General features: G+C 48.2%; 2 protein-coding genes across 3 annotated transcripts; one reads left to right on the forward strand and one right to left on the reverse strand.

Moving 5' to 3' along the window:
* Window positions 1–5,561: 5,561 nt before the first annotated feature.
* Window positions 5,562–9,066, reverse strand: cotl1 (coactosin-like F-actin binding protein 1). Its single transcript, XM_084672379.1, has 4 exons — window positions 8,609–9,066; window positions 8,027–8,109; window positions 5,854–6,011; window positions 5,562–5,709 (listed from the first exon to the last, which is right to left on the reverse strand). The coding sequence occupies exons 1-4, from the start codon at window positions 8,683–8,685 to the stop codon at window positions 5,599–5,601; spliced, it is 429 nt and encodes a 142-aa protein (XP_084528505.1). The 5' UTR covers window positions 8,686–9,066; the 3' UTR covers window positions 5,562–5,598.
* A 507-nt stretch (window positions 9,067–9,573) lies between these two features.
* klhl36 (kelch-like family member 36) lies at window positions 9,574–15,430 on the forward strand. 2 transcript variants are annotated; one of them, XM_084672724.1, is made up of 8 exons: window positions 9,574–9,678; window positions 10,001–10,132; window positions 10,494–10,688; window positions 10,781–10,903; window positions 11,519–11,740; window positions 12,124–12,657; window positions 12,826–12,983; window positions 14,222–15,430. In XM_084672724.1, exons 2-8 carry the CDS (start codon window positions 10,073–10,075, stop codon window positions 14,790–14,792), a joined length of 1,863 nt encoding a protein of 620 aa, XP_084528850.1. In that variant the 5' UTR covers window positions 9,574–9,678; window positions 10,001–10,072; the 3' UTR covers window positions 14,793–15,430. The 2 variants fall into 2 exon arrangements, with proteins under 2 accessions (XP_084528850.1, XP_084528849.1); XM_084672723.1 differs by having other exon boundaries at window positions 9,588–10,132.
* Window positions 15,431–15,885: the final 455 nt, after the last annotated feature.

The following is a 15,885-nucleotide window of genomic DNA, read 5'->3' on the forward strand; positions in this document are numbered from 1 at the left end:
GGCACTCTCTCTGGGCTGTATACTGAGCTGGTGTAGAGGAGGACTGGTCCTCAGCACCCCCAGGGGAAACAGATCCTTCTGGAAGGAGGATACCTAGGAAGGACCTAGCTTTGCATCTGTGTTGCAGTATTTGCATCGCTGACAGACTCGTTTGAATAACTTGAGATGTGAAAGGAAGTGATCTAGGCTGCTGGGCATGCTCGGTAGAACACTGCCGCAGGATTGTGGCCAAGCGCAACATCCAGTCAGTTCATGGCACCACACCACCTCAGACTGCAAATAAGGAGTTGGCTAAACACACCTTTGTTATTTATTGTGACTTGACTGATGTATTTCTTCTTTAGCAGGCACTATTTTCTGAATGGACCTACATGTATTCATTTGAGCCTGTAACTCCTTGATCAGCAGTTACTAAATGCTGAACCACTGAGTGACCTGTGCCTGTATGTGTCATACATGCACATGTTAGTTCAGTATTCTTCCTGAAGAACTTTATCAGCTGTAGTCAACTTCCTCATTTTGTTTTATGTCCTTGTAGCTCAAAGGGCTGGTAAACATTTTTCATGTGAGTCATAGATAGAAACGCATACATTCAAGACCTCTTTAATTGTCTGATCTTCTCCCCAATATTCACTTAAAATCATCCATCAAAATCGTATTGTTTTATGTTATTGTTATTACTGTAAACATCTATCTATTCATGCAGTTTCATGCTTCATGTCTGCATTTCCCGCAATGGTGGACAATGTTATCAACTCAGATGAAAAAGACACATGATGGATGTCCTATGTCTCCCCTTATAGTTCTCGTGGTGACAGGGCTGATTTAAAGGGTTATCACATGCTGCTGTACAAGGGTTGTTTAGAAAACCATTACTGTACAAAACACTAACCATGTTCCCTGATTCTATAGGCCCTCAAAGGAGGTTGACCTTTCACTGTGACCTTTGGTAGCAGAGTGTGCTTCATATCTCATTAGCTGGGCTGCAACTAGAGCAGGATAAATTAATGAATAACTATTTTACTTGAGCTCTTTGATCCATGCACAGAACAGAGTTATTGTTTAATTAAATTGTTTGTTAGGCAGGAAATACAGACAGGACCAATAATATACCGGTGAGTGTCACAGACATTGTGAAAATAGGGTGAAAGAGAAACCGGGACCAGGGAGAAAGAGGAGGTGGTAACGAGAGGTAGGGGGAGAGAGAGAGAGAGAGAGAGAGAGAGAGAGACAGAGAGAGAGACAGAGAGAGAGAGACAGAGAGAGACAGAGACAAAGAGACAGAGAGAGAGAGAGACAGAGACAGAGAGACAGAGAAAGAGAGAGACAGAGACAGAGAAAGAGAGAGAGAGAGAAAGAGAGAGATAGAGACAGAGAGACAGAGAGAGAGAGAGAGAGAGAGATAGATAGATAGATAGAGAGAGACAGACAGAGAGAAAGAGAGAGAGAAAGAGACAGAAAGGGGGAAAAAGAGAGAGAGAGAGAGAGAGAGACAGAAAGGGGGAAAGAGAGAGAGACAGAGAGAGAGACAGAGAGAGAAACAGAGAGAGAGACAGAGAGAGAGACAGAGAGAGAGACAGAGAGAGAGACAGAGAGAGAGAGAGAGACAGAGAGGGAACATTTGTAGCCTAAGGTCCCTGATCTCCATCCTACAGACTATGGTTTCTGTACAGAGCTTTAGTGGGAAGATGACATGTGACACTCACAGGGTGGAATAGACTGAGCATTCAAACTTTTCTTCAAACTTTACTTCCTCCTCTTACCTCACTCCATCTGCTTCTTATCACCCACATTGTTAGAATGTTTGTGACCAGACACAAGCAGATCATTTTTACTTCCTAGAAGACTTTGATGGACTTCTCCAGAGGCATCGTGTGAAAGTGTGGCGGCTGACAGAACATGTCTGCCTCTTCAGTGGGAACTCTGTTCAGGCTCTCAGTTCTGCTGTCCTCGCTGGTGAAATGACAACATTTGTTAATCTTCCTTAAATAGGGAATCCGTTTATTTCTACTTGCTACAATTTAACACAGAATTCGTTGGACTAAAAGTCACAAATACAGAGACATCCTTACATTCATATACTGCAAGCATGTTCATTTATTATATAAAGTTTAATGATTGTTTATTACATTATTGTATTTGCTATCGATATTTAATGATACTGTATACTATATATAAAGTATATGTGTTCTACAGACTATGACCTTTTAGACAGATGACCCTTAGACAGGCAGACAGACAGACAGACAGGCCCTTCAGACAGTGGGATGATGATGCTGTGGTGTGGATGGGGTGGATGGAGAGGCAGCTAGGTAGACAGACAGACAGACAGACAGACAGACAGACAGGCAGGCAGACAGGCAGACAGACAGGCCCTTCAGACAGTGGGATGATGATGCTGTGGTGTGGATGGGGTGGATGGAGAGGCAGCTAGGTAGACAGACAGACAGACAGACAGGCAGCTAGGTAGACAGACAGGCAGACAGGCAGACAGACAGGCCCTTCAGACAGTGGGATGATGATGCTGTGGTGTGGATGGGGTGGATGGAGAGGCAGCTCAGCTCGTTAGGCTCTGACAATGGCATCTCTGTGCCAACGGCAGAGTGGCACACAGGAGCATTGAGAAGTGACCCATTCACACTCACATTCCCTCTTCTCTATTCACACGGCCTGAAAGAGCTCCCATCGCTCGCCCCAGTTTACAGCCCCCACCTCTCCTCAAATCTCTTTCTCCCTGAACCCCCAGCCTCCCCAGCGCCCCCCACCCACACCGCCAATGGAACCCCTAACAGTACCCCTCGCCCCCTCACTCAGTAAACCCCCAGCCCCACCATGGGAGAAAGTGAAGGGTAAAAGTGATGAGGTCATCCACAGCTCAAATAAATAGCCCTGAAGACACCCGAACTGCAGTAATATTTACTTTAAGCCTGTTTTGGTATGGAGCGGGATCTCTGCTACAGCATCATAGCACAAAGTAGATCACACAGACATCATACACAACACACACACACACACACACACACACACACTGAGCACATGACTGCGGGGATCTGTGGGCTAGGAAGTATGCTGGGCAGCGGAGGTCTGTGGAATGCAGGAAGGATCTGAGAGCCTCATAACACCGCCTGCTGAGTACGGCCCTAGGAACCAAAGTATGAACAACAGTTCCTCTCTCCTCTCCTCTCTCTCTCTCTCTCTCTCTCTCTCTCTCTCTCTCTCTCTCGATATGACATTTTGACATTTTTGTCATTTAGCAGGGGCTTTTATCCAAAGTGACGTTCAAAGGGTGCATCTCTTTCCCCCCCACCCCCCACCCCTCACACTCTAACTGCCACTTAGTTTGTTAATCCTACATACTGTGCAGACACTGCCAGAGGTGTACTTAAACACACATCCTACTAAAGACTGCAGCTGACTACCTGGGCCTGGTGGAGCTGTCCGGACATGCTCAGCACCAGCAAGCAGACAGGCAGGCTGACAAGTCTCTCTTTGCCTGACCCTCACTATATCCTAATAAGTAGCTTTTGTGTTTGTGCGTTCGTAGTTTCACCTGTCTGTTGTAGGTCCGTGTCTGCAGCCCTGTGGGTGACTGTTAGCATGCTGAGTGTCAAGGTGGATTACCTGAGCCTGGCAGGGAACACATACTCTGGAACGAGGACGCAATCCAACCCCATAGTCATTAATCTCATTAATATGGTCTCCTAAGACATCACTGGACACCTGGTCATGCCAGGCTCTGAAACGACGCTTCTACTCAGTTCCGTCACAAACCCCAACACGCAAACACACCCACAGCATGCTCACTTGGAAGCATGTCAAATCATAAGCACTGCAGCTTAGCTTACCCTACATATTCAGTTTCCTAAGTAAGGCCCCAAGGGCCTCCTAGACACTAGTAACCTAGTATTGGAACCCTGTGGTTCTCTGCTCTCAGCCCTCCCCACCACCCACACTTCTCCCTCCAAGCCCCCAGCCCCATCTCTGGAGCTGACAGGGCCCTTCTGGAGGCTTTCAATTGGTCTGGTCCCAGTAACAACATCAAGCTACTCCCATCCCATTGTGGGAATATCCAAACAAACATTACCATTCAAATGAATAAGGGCCCCAGGCCCCTTCAATTCTCTGTCCTGGTCCCTTGTACCCCCCAACACACACACACACACACACACACACACACACACACCTCAGCTTCTCCCTGTTCTGTCCTCTGCTGGTTACCCTCATCCTCCAGTGAAAAGCCGAGGAGGTTTATAGATTATAGATTAAGTCATTAAGCAGGGCGGTTTGTCTGTTGAGCCAAACTCGCAACACAGAGAGAAGAGGGAGGAGCCGCTGAGGGGGAGGGGAGGGGTGGACAGAGGGAGTGTGATCTCAATGACAGGCTTTAGAATCCCCGTCATCCCCCCACCCCCCTTTGCAAAGATGAGATTGGTTGAGTGTGACAGTAGTGGTGGCCATGACAACGCATAGGAGTCCCCAAAGACCCCCGAGACAGTTACCATGGGTACACTGGGGACCCGCAATGCCAATGTCTGCCATTACCTCATCCCCAACACAAACAAAACTACTTTACCTTCTTACCCTGAAATGTAGTATACAAACTCCTCATTTCCATTATAATCAAAACTTTCAACGACAACAAAAGACACCAGCGAGTTTGAAAAAAACAATAATTTTATTCTGCAATGATCTTGTGCCCATTCAGTTTAATCTGTTTTTTTTTTATGTTTTAACAAATCTCCTTGTTAACATTGCTCTCAAGAAGAATAAACCATAGGTAAAACTTTCAGAGAAAATAAAAATCTTAAAAAACATTCCTTTTTTGGGGGTTTTAATCCAAATGAATCAGGGGCTACACCAGAGATATAGCTGCTCCAGGGTTGGTTGAGGGAAAGCGCTGCATCCCTCCCTATTGGCTGATGGCCACCGGCCAAACTGAACCACACCCCCAGTGAGTGGAGGAGAGCCAATCACAGTGCAGAGTCCACAAACTCCCATGATGCCCCTCTCTCCATGGGAGATTAAGGCAGTAAACACAGTGGGTATGTATACCTTCAGGAGTGGACTATGAGATGACTGGGGCAGGGGGGACCTCCATCCAACCAGAAAGCCTGTTTGGACTACAACCACAGAAGAAGTACTACACCCATGACAGAACCAAGCAGAGACCAGGAAAGAAGTAGTTTGGACTACAAACGCTGCTCTGTTTGTAGTCCAAACAGAGCAGCGTGGCTAGAGGAAGGTTTGGAAGCTCCCCCGAAGCTCAGATGACAGTGAGATGATGCACAGTACAGTGGATAACCAACCATGACCTGACTGGAGAAAGGGGAAGGCCCAGGAGACTGTTGGCAATATACAGTAAATCAGTGTGTCTCAGTGTAGGTCAGTGTGTGTGTGTGTGTGTGTATAACAAATGTGGTTTTGTTTGTCGCCATCGTTAGGTATGGTTGTTTAAGCGTTTGTCTTGCCTGTATACATGCAGAAGTATATGGATGTGTAACATGTGTGTCTCCTCTCGGATCCAGGTGCGAGGACCAGACCCTCCCCCCCCCCTCCCCCACCAGCAGGAAGCAGCCTCCCCCCCAACTGAGCCCCCCGCTACTCCGCTTGCGCGTCATAGTTGGCCCCGCCCGCCTTCTTCAGCTCTGTGCGGAGGTAGTCCTCCTCCAGCTCCCGCGCGTCACTGATCATGAACTCCTTGGCAAAGTTCTGCAAGGACAAACCCGGGCAATGGTGAGGGCTCGACGTGTGCGCTCGAGAAGTGTTGGAACGAGCGCGTGCCCGCGTCTACGTGTTTGAGACGCGGGCGAGAGACGGTAATGTTGAAGAGCGCGTGCGCTCGGGGCCCCTCACCTGCACGATGTCCTTGACCAGCGTCTTGTCTGTGCTGATCTTGGCACGCTGGAGCCCGCTGATGTTCTCCCCGATCCAGGTGATGAGGGTGAACTTGGCCCGCTTGCTCATGGCGTCGCCGGTGGTGATCCGCACAAAGCCGAAAAGACGAGAATCGTCTGGAAGAAGGAGGAGGGGAACTTTGGTGAGAGGGAGAACAGAGGAGGAAAGGATATGCCTGAGCAAGAGAGGGTAAGAAACAGGAGGTCAGAGGTGAAAGAGAGAGCGAGTAGAGAGCGAGAAACATCCAGGAAGAGAGAGGGAGGAATCGAGAGCAGGAGATTGAAGTCACAGCCCATTGGAGGAAGATAGGTTGACAACACTTTTGGTCAGTGTAACTTAGATATAAAAAAGCCAGTGAACCCGGGTGAGTTGAACAGGAAGTCTAGGCTGGAGGTACCACATCACCATGGTTTCCTCCTAAGGGAGAAAGGAAGAAATATACCCCTGGACTCCGGGGCTTGGAGTCTATATAGACAGGAAGTAGCTGAGGCTTCTGTGATAGGCTACGGTAGACTCAGAAGAGGGATTGAGTGATATAGTGTAAGGGACATGCCGATGGATCTCCTGGCCAGACTCAGTAGGCAGTGACACACTGGTCTGTGATAGGCCTATACCGAATAGCGTGAACACAAGGACCAGTGCCGGTACTGCTCTTATTCAGGTCAGTAGGCTAACAGGAGTAGAAGTATATCAGCCACATTATGAAATCTTGGATGTCTCCCTCTCCCTAACTCGCTCGCACAGTTGGTTCTTCTCCACATTATCAGTCCTTACATTTTCCTATGCACCAAGCAAGTTATGTAAGCTCACCTATGATTGACTCATACAGATTTCCTGGGAGATGGTCCAGAAATCGTCCTGCTTTATCAGATATCGGGGCTCTCGGTTGTGTGCCAACACCAGCCATTGTTACATGTTTGATCAGCCTGGCTACAAAGGCCAGCGCTGGTCTCAACACACACACCTCCCTCACTTTTTGTCTTTTGTCTCTCTCTCTCTTTCACACACACCTCTGACTTTGGAGATCAAACAGGGTGTGACACTCAATTACATGCTTCAGGGTATTGTGCTGTTTCTGACCTGTGTACATCTGGGGAGGGGGGGGGGGGAGTGTGAGCTATGAGGAAGTGTCTGTTCGCTGCGGCAGTACGCACAGCTACATGTCTCACTTCCTCTCTGAGTCTTCCGGGTGTGTCTCTTCCCTTCTGACTGTGCTGACAGAGCAACCCCAAGAAAACTAAGAGAATGATGAGGCAGCGAAAAGAGAGAGGGAGAGGAGGATGAGAGAAACTGATTTCAATACTTAAAGCATATTTCCAATCTTTGAATTAGTGCCCAAAATGGGTCCCAGTGAAGAAAACATTGCAGGTAGTAACATTAAATATTTGTAATAGGATTGCTGCAGTAATACCAAACGGGCCTTTGTCCTCTCTCACACTCAAGCTATGCTCTCTGTAAAAGTTGCAATGTTTTCTTATGTTACATTGATACTGGTTCCGTTTACGATACGCATCACGTACAACATCGGAATTCGCGCCCTCAAGTGTAGCCTTGGGCAACACTGAAGACGCGCACCATTTGTTGCGCGCCACACCCAACACTCGAGTTGATAAGGAAGAGAGAGAGATGGAGAGAGGAAGGTGACGCTTATCATCGGAGGTGAGCAATATTTCTAGTAATATAGAGATAGTAAGCGGCCAAGTGACTTTGGCCAACGGTGTTTACTTGAGCTCACTACAAAACTTGGAAAGAATTGCAACCCATTAGGATGTTTATTTGCCCTCCACCTAAAATCTGGGAGACCTGTTCCCGGTCAGTAGACTAAGACGCAGTGGGCTACTTCCTGGTGAAGTGACAACCAATGAAAACAGAGTCTTAAAGATTACCGCTCTGTGACAGAGTAGGCTATTAGAAGCAGGAACTAGGAAGCACACCAGTAACAAGGGGTGGCAGGTTTAAAGCAGTACACATTGACGTGCTCATTTAGTATGTACTAAACCACATGTTTCAACAAGTAAAACAATATTTTAAGACCTAGGTACAGGTAAATTCAACCGTTGGCACGCATGAACGCTGCAGTCAGTTTGACACCCACTGTGGCACCAAATGAATGAAGAGGCTCTGCCCCTACCTGTGCACAGGCTCTTGAATTCTTCATAGTCCGTGCCGTGGCCTGCTGGCACAATCATTGAGCCCTCGTATTTGAACCCAGCCCTGTAAAGACAAGAAAGATGCAGTGGATTACATCGATCCGAGCCGTTGACATTTCGAAAACAACAAGCCCAGATGACATGATCCCGCTTATAGGAGCTCGCGCTCTCCAAGTGACAATCTGGTATCTCGTCGATGCGGTGTCTGACATCTCGGATGTGACTGTTACAATGAATCAATGATAACCCTAGGAGGCGAAGGTGAGCCAGCCAAGGTGTCGGGTTTGAGTCAACATATACCTACGTGTCACTACTGTACCCACTTGGAGAGACAAAGGAAATTATTCATGCCCCGCTGGCTCAAATTATTACTCTGACCACAACGAGCCAGCCTATAACGCCAAGTACAGAGATTAGAGGGACGAAATGTAGGGTGAATGAATGAAACACGCATTTCCTAATATAACTAATCACCGTGTAATCTGTAATCTCTGATTTGCCAACCTGGTAAACTGCCCGCCTTTATCCACCGCAAGCACAATACACAAGGAATTAGAACTCACCAGTTTATCTCCGTGTTATCGTCTCTGACGAGGTTATAAGCTTCTCTGCAAGCCTCTTTATCGATTCGTGTTGCCATTTTGGATGGACGCAATGGACAGCCGAGGAGAGAGTGCTGCAGAACAAAAATTCGAAGTCTAAGGTATCCTGTTCGGCAGAGTGAGCAGCCCTCCTGGTATTAAAAAGCAGCACAACTAGAGTTATACAATGGAGTGGCAGTGCTACCCACTGATATCACGAGCCACAAGGAAATAATTGAGCGTTCGCTAAGGAAAGGGGTAGTGCGCTGAGCCTAGTGTCTCCTTTCTCAGTTATCGGAATAAAGCGACTCTTTTCGCGACTCGTTTCATTTCCTATTGTCGGGTTTATGGGCGGTGGTGATGTTTCTCAATCAGGTTGCCGTAATAGAGCAAGTCCTCAGACGCAGGATTCACCTCCTCCCAATGGCCAAAAGAGGGATTCAGTTAATTTAAATCCACCCTTTTCTATTGTTACTGATGAGCTGCATTATAGCACCACCTTGTGGTCGGAAGCGTCCGGTGCGGTCAAATTGAGAACAATAGCCTGCGTGTGCACTGCACCAGAGGCTACAAGCCGCAGGAGTTGTCAGGTTATCCATAATTATTCCCAACTGTCTGATAAGTAATCACTTGCAAGACGAATACATGTATGATGTATACCCCTGTCAGGGGTAAGTCAGTGTGTGTGAAAGAGAGATGCAACAATTGTAATATTAAGGTAATGTCACATATGGCCTTGAACAATAATAATAAGGCTACACCAACAATACAAGTGACCAGTGAACTCGTCCTTGAAAAAATGTTTAATAAAACTGTCCTCATGCAACTTGTCTTGTTGTCAGCAGGCATTGGAACTGGCAGTGTTTAAACATTGTTGGTCTTGAATGCATCCCAAACTCAATCCAACCTTTCTTGTTTGGTTGAATTGTGATTGGTTGAATTCATAGGCTGTCTTCCGGTATGAGATCCTAGTTATAGCTGCGAATAAACAGAACATTCTAAACTGCCTTTCAATAAGAAATATTTGTCGAAAAAATGCCGAAAATGCAGTGGTAAATATGGACTGTACAATGGACTATTAACGATAGAGGCCATTGGGATGGTTGTCGAGCAAGAGTTTGTTGTTTAGCCTAGGTCGTGACTGAGATGTGTCAACATAACTGATGCTGTTGCCATGTAGGCTACTGTAGCAAGTTACTGGATGAATGTTCACACTACATTTGTTAGCTAGTCATGTGTTTTATGTGTGCTTGTCATTGTATGAAGAGGTTACACTGAGTTAAACGTGAGAGTGGCTAAACTTAGCTTCAGCCACCCCCCCCCACACACACACACACACTGTGTGTGGCTGCTTGTGTGTGCTCTGCCCTTCAGCTGACCAAGAGAGCACAATGGACAAGAGGAAGACAGCTTATTTGGCAAGAAGCTAGTTGTTGCTGAGACACAATGGACAATGGTAGACAGGGCCTTGTCTCACGGCCCCAACGGATTAGTGAATCCTCCAAGGTCAGTGTCACCAAGGCTCACAGTTTTCCTCACTGTGCTGACACACACTGCAGACATCACTCTACTGCTGCGTTTTCATTCAAATAATAATCTTCAGCAGGACTTCCTGTTACACCATGTGGCTTATGTTTTTCCTCAATGGTGGAGGTAGCTGGGAAGGCTTAGTCATTCATTTTTCATCGTTCACGTGTGTCTGTGTTTTTCTCTGTGTGTGTGCCTTCTTTGTGCACGGCTGTGTGTGTGTGTCTGTCTGTGTGTACCTCTGTGTGTGTGTGTGTGTGTCTGTGTGTACCTCTGTGTGTGTGTGTGTGTGTGTCTGTCTGTGTGTACCTCTGTGTGTGTGTGTGTGTCTCCCCCTCAGGCGTACCGCTGGGTGGAGCAGGCAAGCGTGATTCTGCAGGGGCTGAACGATCAGCGAGAGAGCGGCCAGCTCTGTGACGTGGTGCTGCTGGCCCACGAGGAGCGCGTCCCGGCCCACCGGGCGGTGCTGGCCGTGGCCAGTCCTTACTTCCACGCCATGTTCACCCTGGCCATGAGGGAGGAGCACCAGGCCGAGGTGTGGCCCTGAGAAAGACACGACCGTGGTTGCGTCATCCTCCAAGCTCTCTCGCCAAGGAACTCATGTCGCCTCCCCCTTTGCCTTGGTAGGTGGAGCTTGTGGGAGCCTCGGACATCGGCCTCAAGGCCGTGGTCGACTTCCTGTACAGCGGAGAGCTGCTATTGGACGGCGGCAACATCGACTATGTCCTGGAGACGGCTCATCTGCTACAGGTTTTTGTCGGTTTTAGTTTTCTAAAACTCAACCCCTGAGATTGAGTGCTGATATATTGAGTCCTGTTATACTTTGGCTCACGGCTGCGATTTTCAATATGAAAGCTCAACTTGGAGTGTGATATTGTTTTTAGACAACAGTTCTACATCCGCCATTTATTAGTTAAAAGTAATAAGCGACACCATTTGTTTGTTTATTTAATCCTTTATTTGGATCCACCAACACAAATAGTTCTGCAATTGGACTGGGATTGGGACTGGACTGTTGCCAAGCAACACATCAACTTTTTTCCCGCTCACTAGCTTGCTACTTTGTGTAGGTCAACACATGATGACCGCAGGCTAGCTACTGTGTCTCATGTACATTTACAGTATGTGAGAAAGCTTGTCCGTTAATGACGTCCCATGCTCTGCCCTTTCGGCATGAGAAAGTTGGTCTCAAACACAGTGTCTGTATGTTTCCACTTATTGCGTAACCGGTGAAATAAAGAGTCTGTAAAATCAGTAGTACATTTAGTCATTTAGCAGATATTCTTTTCCAGAGCGACTTAGTAGTAATACAGTGTTGTCTTACCATAGTAAAACCAGTAGTAATACAGTGGGATGTTGTCTCAGGTGTGGCGTGTGGTGGACTTCTGCTGCCAGTATTTGGAGCAGGAAGTGAGTGAGGACAACTTCCTGTACCTCCAGCAGCTGGCCCAGCTGTACAGCCTGCAGCGCCTCGACCTCTACATCGACCGCTTCATCCTCCAGCGCTTCGCCACCCTCTCCTTTACCCCAAACTTCCTGCGGGACCTCCCTGTCCACAAGCTGACCGTCTACCTGGCCAGCGAGCAGGTGAGGTTCAGAAGCAGGCAAGCCACTCCCAGAATAGCCTTGTGTACCATTAAAAGCGTTTTTTTTTATGGAAAGGACCAGTTGGAAGGAAGACTAGCCTGGGACTAGTCTTAATCTGTGTCTGGATTTGAACTCTGAAAAGCATTTTAGGTGGTGTAACTGAGTGAGTCCTCATGCGTCGTGTCACAGAGTAGATGGGGGGTCAGATGGCTGAGCGGTTAGGGAGTCGGGTTATTAATCAGAAGGTTGTTGGTTCGATTCCCGGCCGTGCCAAATGCATTGTGTACTTGCCTCGGGGAGAATGTCCTTGTACTCACTGTAGGTCGCTATGGATAAGAGCGTCTGCTAAATGACTACATGTAAATGTCCTCTCCTCCTGCCAGGTGCAGCACGACAGTGAGCAGGCGCTGCTCCAGGCTGCCCTCCAGTGGCTGAGTCAGACCCCCGCACGCCACGCCCACGCCCGCCACCTGCTCTCCCACATCCGCTTCCCGCTGATGCCCACGGCTGAGCTGACGGAGCGCGTGCTGCCCGCCCTGCAGGCCCTCCTGCCCGCAGAGGCCGGGTGCCAGGCCCTGGTGGATGAGGCTCGGAGCTACCACGCCCGGCCCAGCGCCCAGCCCCTCCTCCAGACGGGCCGCACCGCTCTGAGGGGCGGGGTGGAGCGCCTCCTGCTGGTCGGGGGGGAGGTGTCGGAGCGCGGCGAGGAGCTGAGCGCAGACGTGTGCTGGTTGGACGGAGAGGCTGGGGGTTGGGGGGTGGAAACGCAGCTGCCGGCCCAGAGAAGCCACCACTGCCTGGCCGTGCTGGGGGGGTTCATCTACACTGCGGGGGGGAGCTCGTCTCGGGACAACGGAGGGGACGCCGCCTGTAACCTGCTGTACCGCTATAATCCCTGTGACAACCAGTGGACCGAAGTAAACAGACACGCTTCCATGACTCCCTTTTGTTTCTCTTCTTTTTCCTTTTTAATTGTTGCATTCAACGTATTCTACACCTCATTATAACTTTCTAAAGGAGTTCTGAATTACGTCGCTGTAGTGTCGTGTCTGGAGTGACCCTCCCTCCCCCCTCTACCCCCTCAGAGTGCTTCCATGAACCAAAGTCGTGTGGACTTCTTCCTGGACGCAGTTGGGGATTGCCTGGTGGCTGTTGGGGGGAGGAACGACAGTGGAGCTCTCTCCTCTGTGGAGGTGTACCACCCTGCTCAGGACTGCTGGAGCTACGTAGCCAGCCTGCCCAGGTCAGCACACCCACTAACAACCTAGCATCCACAACCTAGCATCCACAACCTAGCATCCAATAATCTTGCAAACCCAATTTAGCATTTTTAACATAGCATCTACAACCTAGCATCTTAAACCTACCATCCACAACCTAGCATCCAATAATCTTGCAAACCCAATTTAGCATTTTTAACATAGCATCTATAACCTAGCATCTTAAACCTACCATCCACAACCGAGCATCCAATAATCTTGCAAACACAATTTTGCATCCTTAACCTAGCATTCACAACCAAATGCCCTCAATCTAGCATCCACAACCAAATGCCCTCAACCTAACATCCACAACCTAAACATCAGTAAACCTATGAACCTGTTCCTACAAGCATTCCTAACCTAGCATCCACAACCTAGCATCCAATAATCTTGCAAACCCAATTTAGCATTTTTTACTTAGCATCTATAACCTAGCATCTTAAACCTACCATCAACAACCGAGCATCCAATAATCTTGCAAACACAATTTTGCATCCTTAACCTAGCATCCACAACCAAATGCCCTCAACCTAGCATCCACAACCAAATGCCCTCAACCTAACATCCACAACCTAAACATCAGCAAACCTATGAACCTGTCCCTACAAGCATTCCTAACCTAGCATCCACAACCTAGCATCCAATAATCTTGCAAACCCAATTTAGCATTTTTCACATAGCATCTATAACCTAGCATCTTAAACCTACCATCCACAACCAAGCATCCAATAATCTTGCCAACACAATTTTGCATCCTTAACCTAGCATCCACAACCAAATGCCCTCAACCTAGCATCCACAACCAAATGCCCTCAACCTAACATCCACAACCTAAACATCAGCAAACCTATGAGCCTGCTCCTACAAGCATTCCTAACCTAGCATCCTGTTTCTAAACTCTTTAACCCTTGTGCTGCCTTCGGGTCACATGACCAAAAGGTTCATAACGAACCATCGTTGTGTTTACCCAATTTTACCCAATACAAAAGCAAATTTAAATTATTTTATTTTAACCTTCGCAATGTGGGGGGTCTGAGACAGCCCAACGGTTAAGAGAAAATGCTTCACTTTGTTTCTGTATGCGGTAAAGTTGTCGTAACCGAAGGTGGGTCACAATGACTGATGGGTCAGAATGACCCGAGGAGAACACAAGGGTTAAAGACTTCTCCTCATGTCTCCTCTCCCCCCGCCCTCCACCCCCCACATCTCCCTCCTCCAGGTTCACCTACGGCCATGCTGGCACCGTGCACCAAGGCATGGTCTACATATCTGGTGGTCATGACTACCAGATCGGCCCGTATCGTCGAGAGGTCCTGAGCTACGACCCTCTAGGAGGTGGTGACACGTGGGCAGAACGTCCTCCCATGGCCTCAGCGCGGGGCTGGCACTGCATGGCTTCCCTGCACCACCTCATCTACGCCATCGGGGGGAGCAACGACCACGAGGAGAGCGCCGAGCGCTTCGACATCCTGGCGGTGGAGGCGTTTGACCCCCGTAGCGAGCAGTGGACGCGCGTGGCACCACTGCTGAGGCCCAACAGCGAGGCGGGGGTGGGGGTGTGGGGGGGGCGCATCTACGTCCTGGGAGGGTACAGCTGGGAGAACGCGGTGTTCTCCAGGTCCACGCAGGTGTTCCACCCGGAGAAGGGCCAGTGGGAGCCCGGGCCGGACCTGCCCAAACGCATCGCGGGGGCGTCGGCTTGCGTGTGTACTGTGAAGCCCCCGCCTGCTGCAACGGCCGACAGGGAAAAGACGGGACAGAAGGTCAAAGGTCGACGGCTTCCCACCTAGGAGATGACACTGGAAGAAGAAAGCCTTGTTGCAATGTGCACAGTCCTGTATGATGCGTAATCATCAACATCCAAAGGTCCGAACACACACCTAAAACTCTGGACACAAATATTGTCATGTCAAGGTCAATGAAAGCACAATGTATGCGTGGGAATATTTACCATATGGTGTTATCATTTAGTATTTTACTACTCTGTTACTGGAAGAACATGCAGACTCTAGGCCACAGGTCTGGAATGGCCACAACTGCCAGTGAAGAACGTAACCAGGGTTGGTTCTGGTTCTACGGACAGAACGTCCCCTTCTTTCCAAGAACCTTCCAGTGAAATCTCATAGTAGGTTCTTTACTGGACATGTGTGTGTGTGTACAAATTCTGTCACTCTAATTCTGAACATGCTGATTGTCAGAAGTGTTTCATGTTGAGTCTGTGGACAGGTGTGTGGACAGGTGTGTGGACAGGTGTGTGGTTAGATATCTTCACATGCCACATCTCCTTAAGCACAAGTGTTCTGTACTGGTCTACTTCCATCAGCGGTGTTGGTGAGACCCTTCCAATAGGCCTGGTCTGTCTGCTTCAGAACTAGTGTTAGTATAACCTGTTACACAGTGCCAATTATAACTGCTTTATTACACTGAATGTTGTCGTTGGCGTTTGAATTATTTGTATCCTCCAGTCACTGACGTGTAAGACTTATTTTCAGAACTGTGCCTTTCTCCTTTATTGTTAAAATGTGTGTATCGCATTCATGTAATTTCAAACATCACACACAATTAGCAATATTAACAAAATATAATAACAACCTTTCATCTTAAGGTTTTTCCATATTGGGATCCCTCTCGTACTTAGAACACAGAATCCTCCAATCTGGGATGGAAGTCATTCAGCCAGTTAATGTATGAGCAGAATGCTTCGTCATGGTGTTATGCCAGGCTATACCTGTTTTCCCAGGTATTTAACAGAATCCCACCACTGCAACATCTAGAAACTCGGAAGCTTCAGCAAACAAAAGATTTAACTTTGGGTCCTAAAGTTTTTCAGATCCCACCTGTACTTTTTTAATGTTATATATTTATATTTGTTTTTTTTTTCTT

Source organism: Hypomesus nipponensis, chromosome 14, assembly GCF_054491055.1.
Source record: "Hypomesus nipponensis isolate SF chromosome 14, ASM5449105v1, whole genome shotgun sequence".
NCBI lineage: Eukaryota > Metazoa > Chordata > Actinopteri > Osmeriformes > Osmeridae > Hypomesus > Hypomesus nipponensis.

What these genes read in the sequence shown, in the direction of transcription:
- cotl1 (XM_084672379.1), bottom strand. Translation starts at nt 8,685, where the DNA reads ATGGCAACACGAATCGATAAAGAGGCTTGCAGAGAAGCTTATAACCTC. An exon ending in GATAACACGGAGATAAACTG is followed by an intron (nt 8,110 to 8,608) that starts GTGAGTTCTAAT and finishes TTGTCTTTACAG; the next exon opens with GGCTGGGTTCAAATACGAGG. An exon ending in TGGTCAAGGACATCGTGCAG is followed by an intron (nt 5,710 to 5,853) that starts GTGAGGGGCCCC and finishes TTGTCCTTGCAG; the next exon opens with AACTTTGCCAAGGAGTTCAT.
- klhl36 (XM_084672724.1), top strand. Translation starts at nt 10,073, where the DNA reads ATGGACAATGGTAGACAGGGCCTTGTCTCACGGCCCCAACGGATTAGT. An exon ending in GGATTAGTGAATCCTCCAAG is followed by an intron (nt 10,133 to 10,493) that starts GTCAGTGTCACC and finishes TCTCCCCCTCAG; the next exon opens with GCGTACCGCTGGGTGGAGCA. An exon ending in GGGAGGAGCACCAGGCCGAG is followed by an intron (nt 10,689 to 10,780) that starts GTGTGGCCCTGA and finishes TTGCCTTGGTAG; the next exon opens with GTGGAGCTTGTGGGAGCCTC.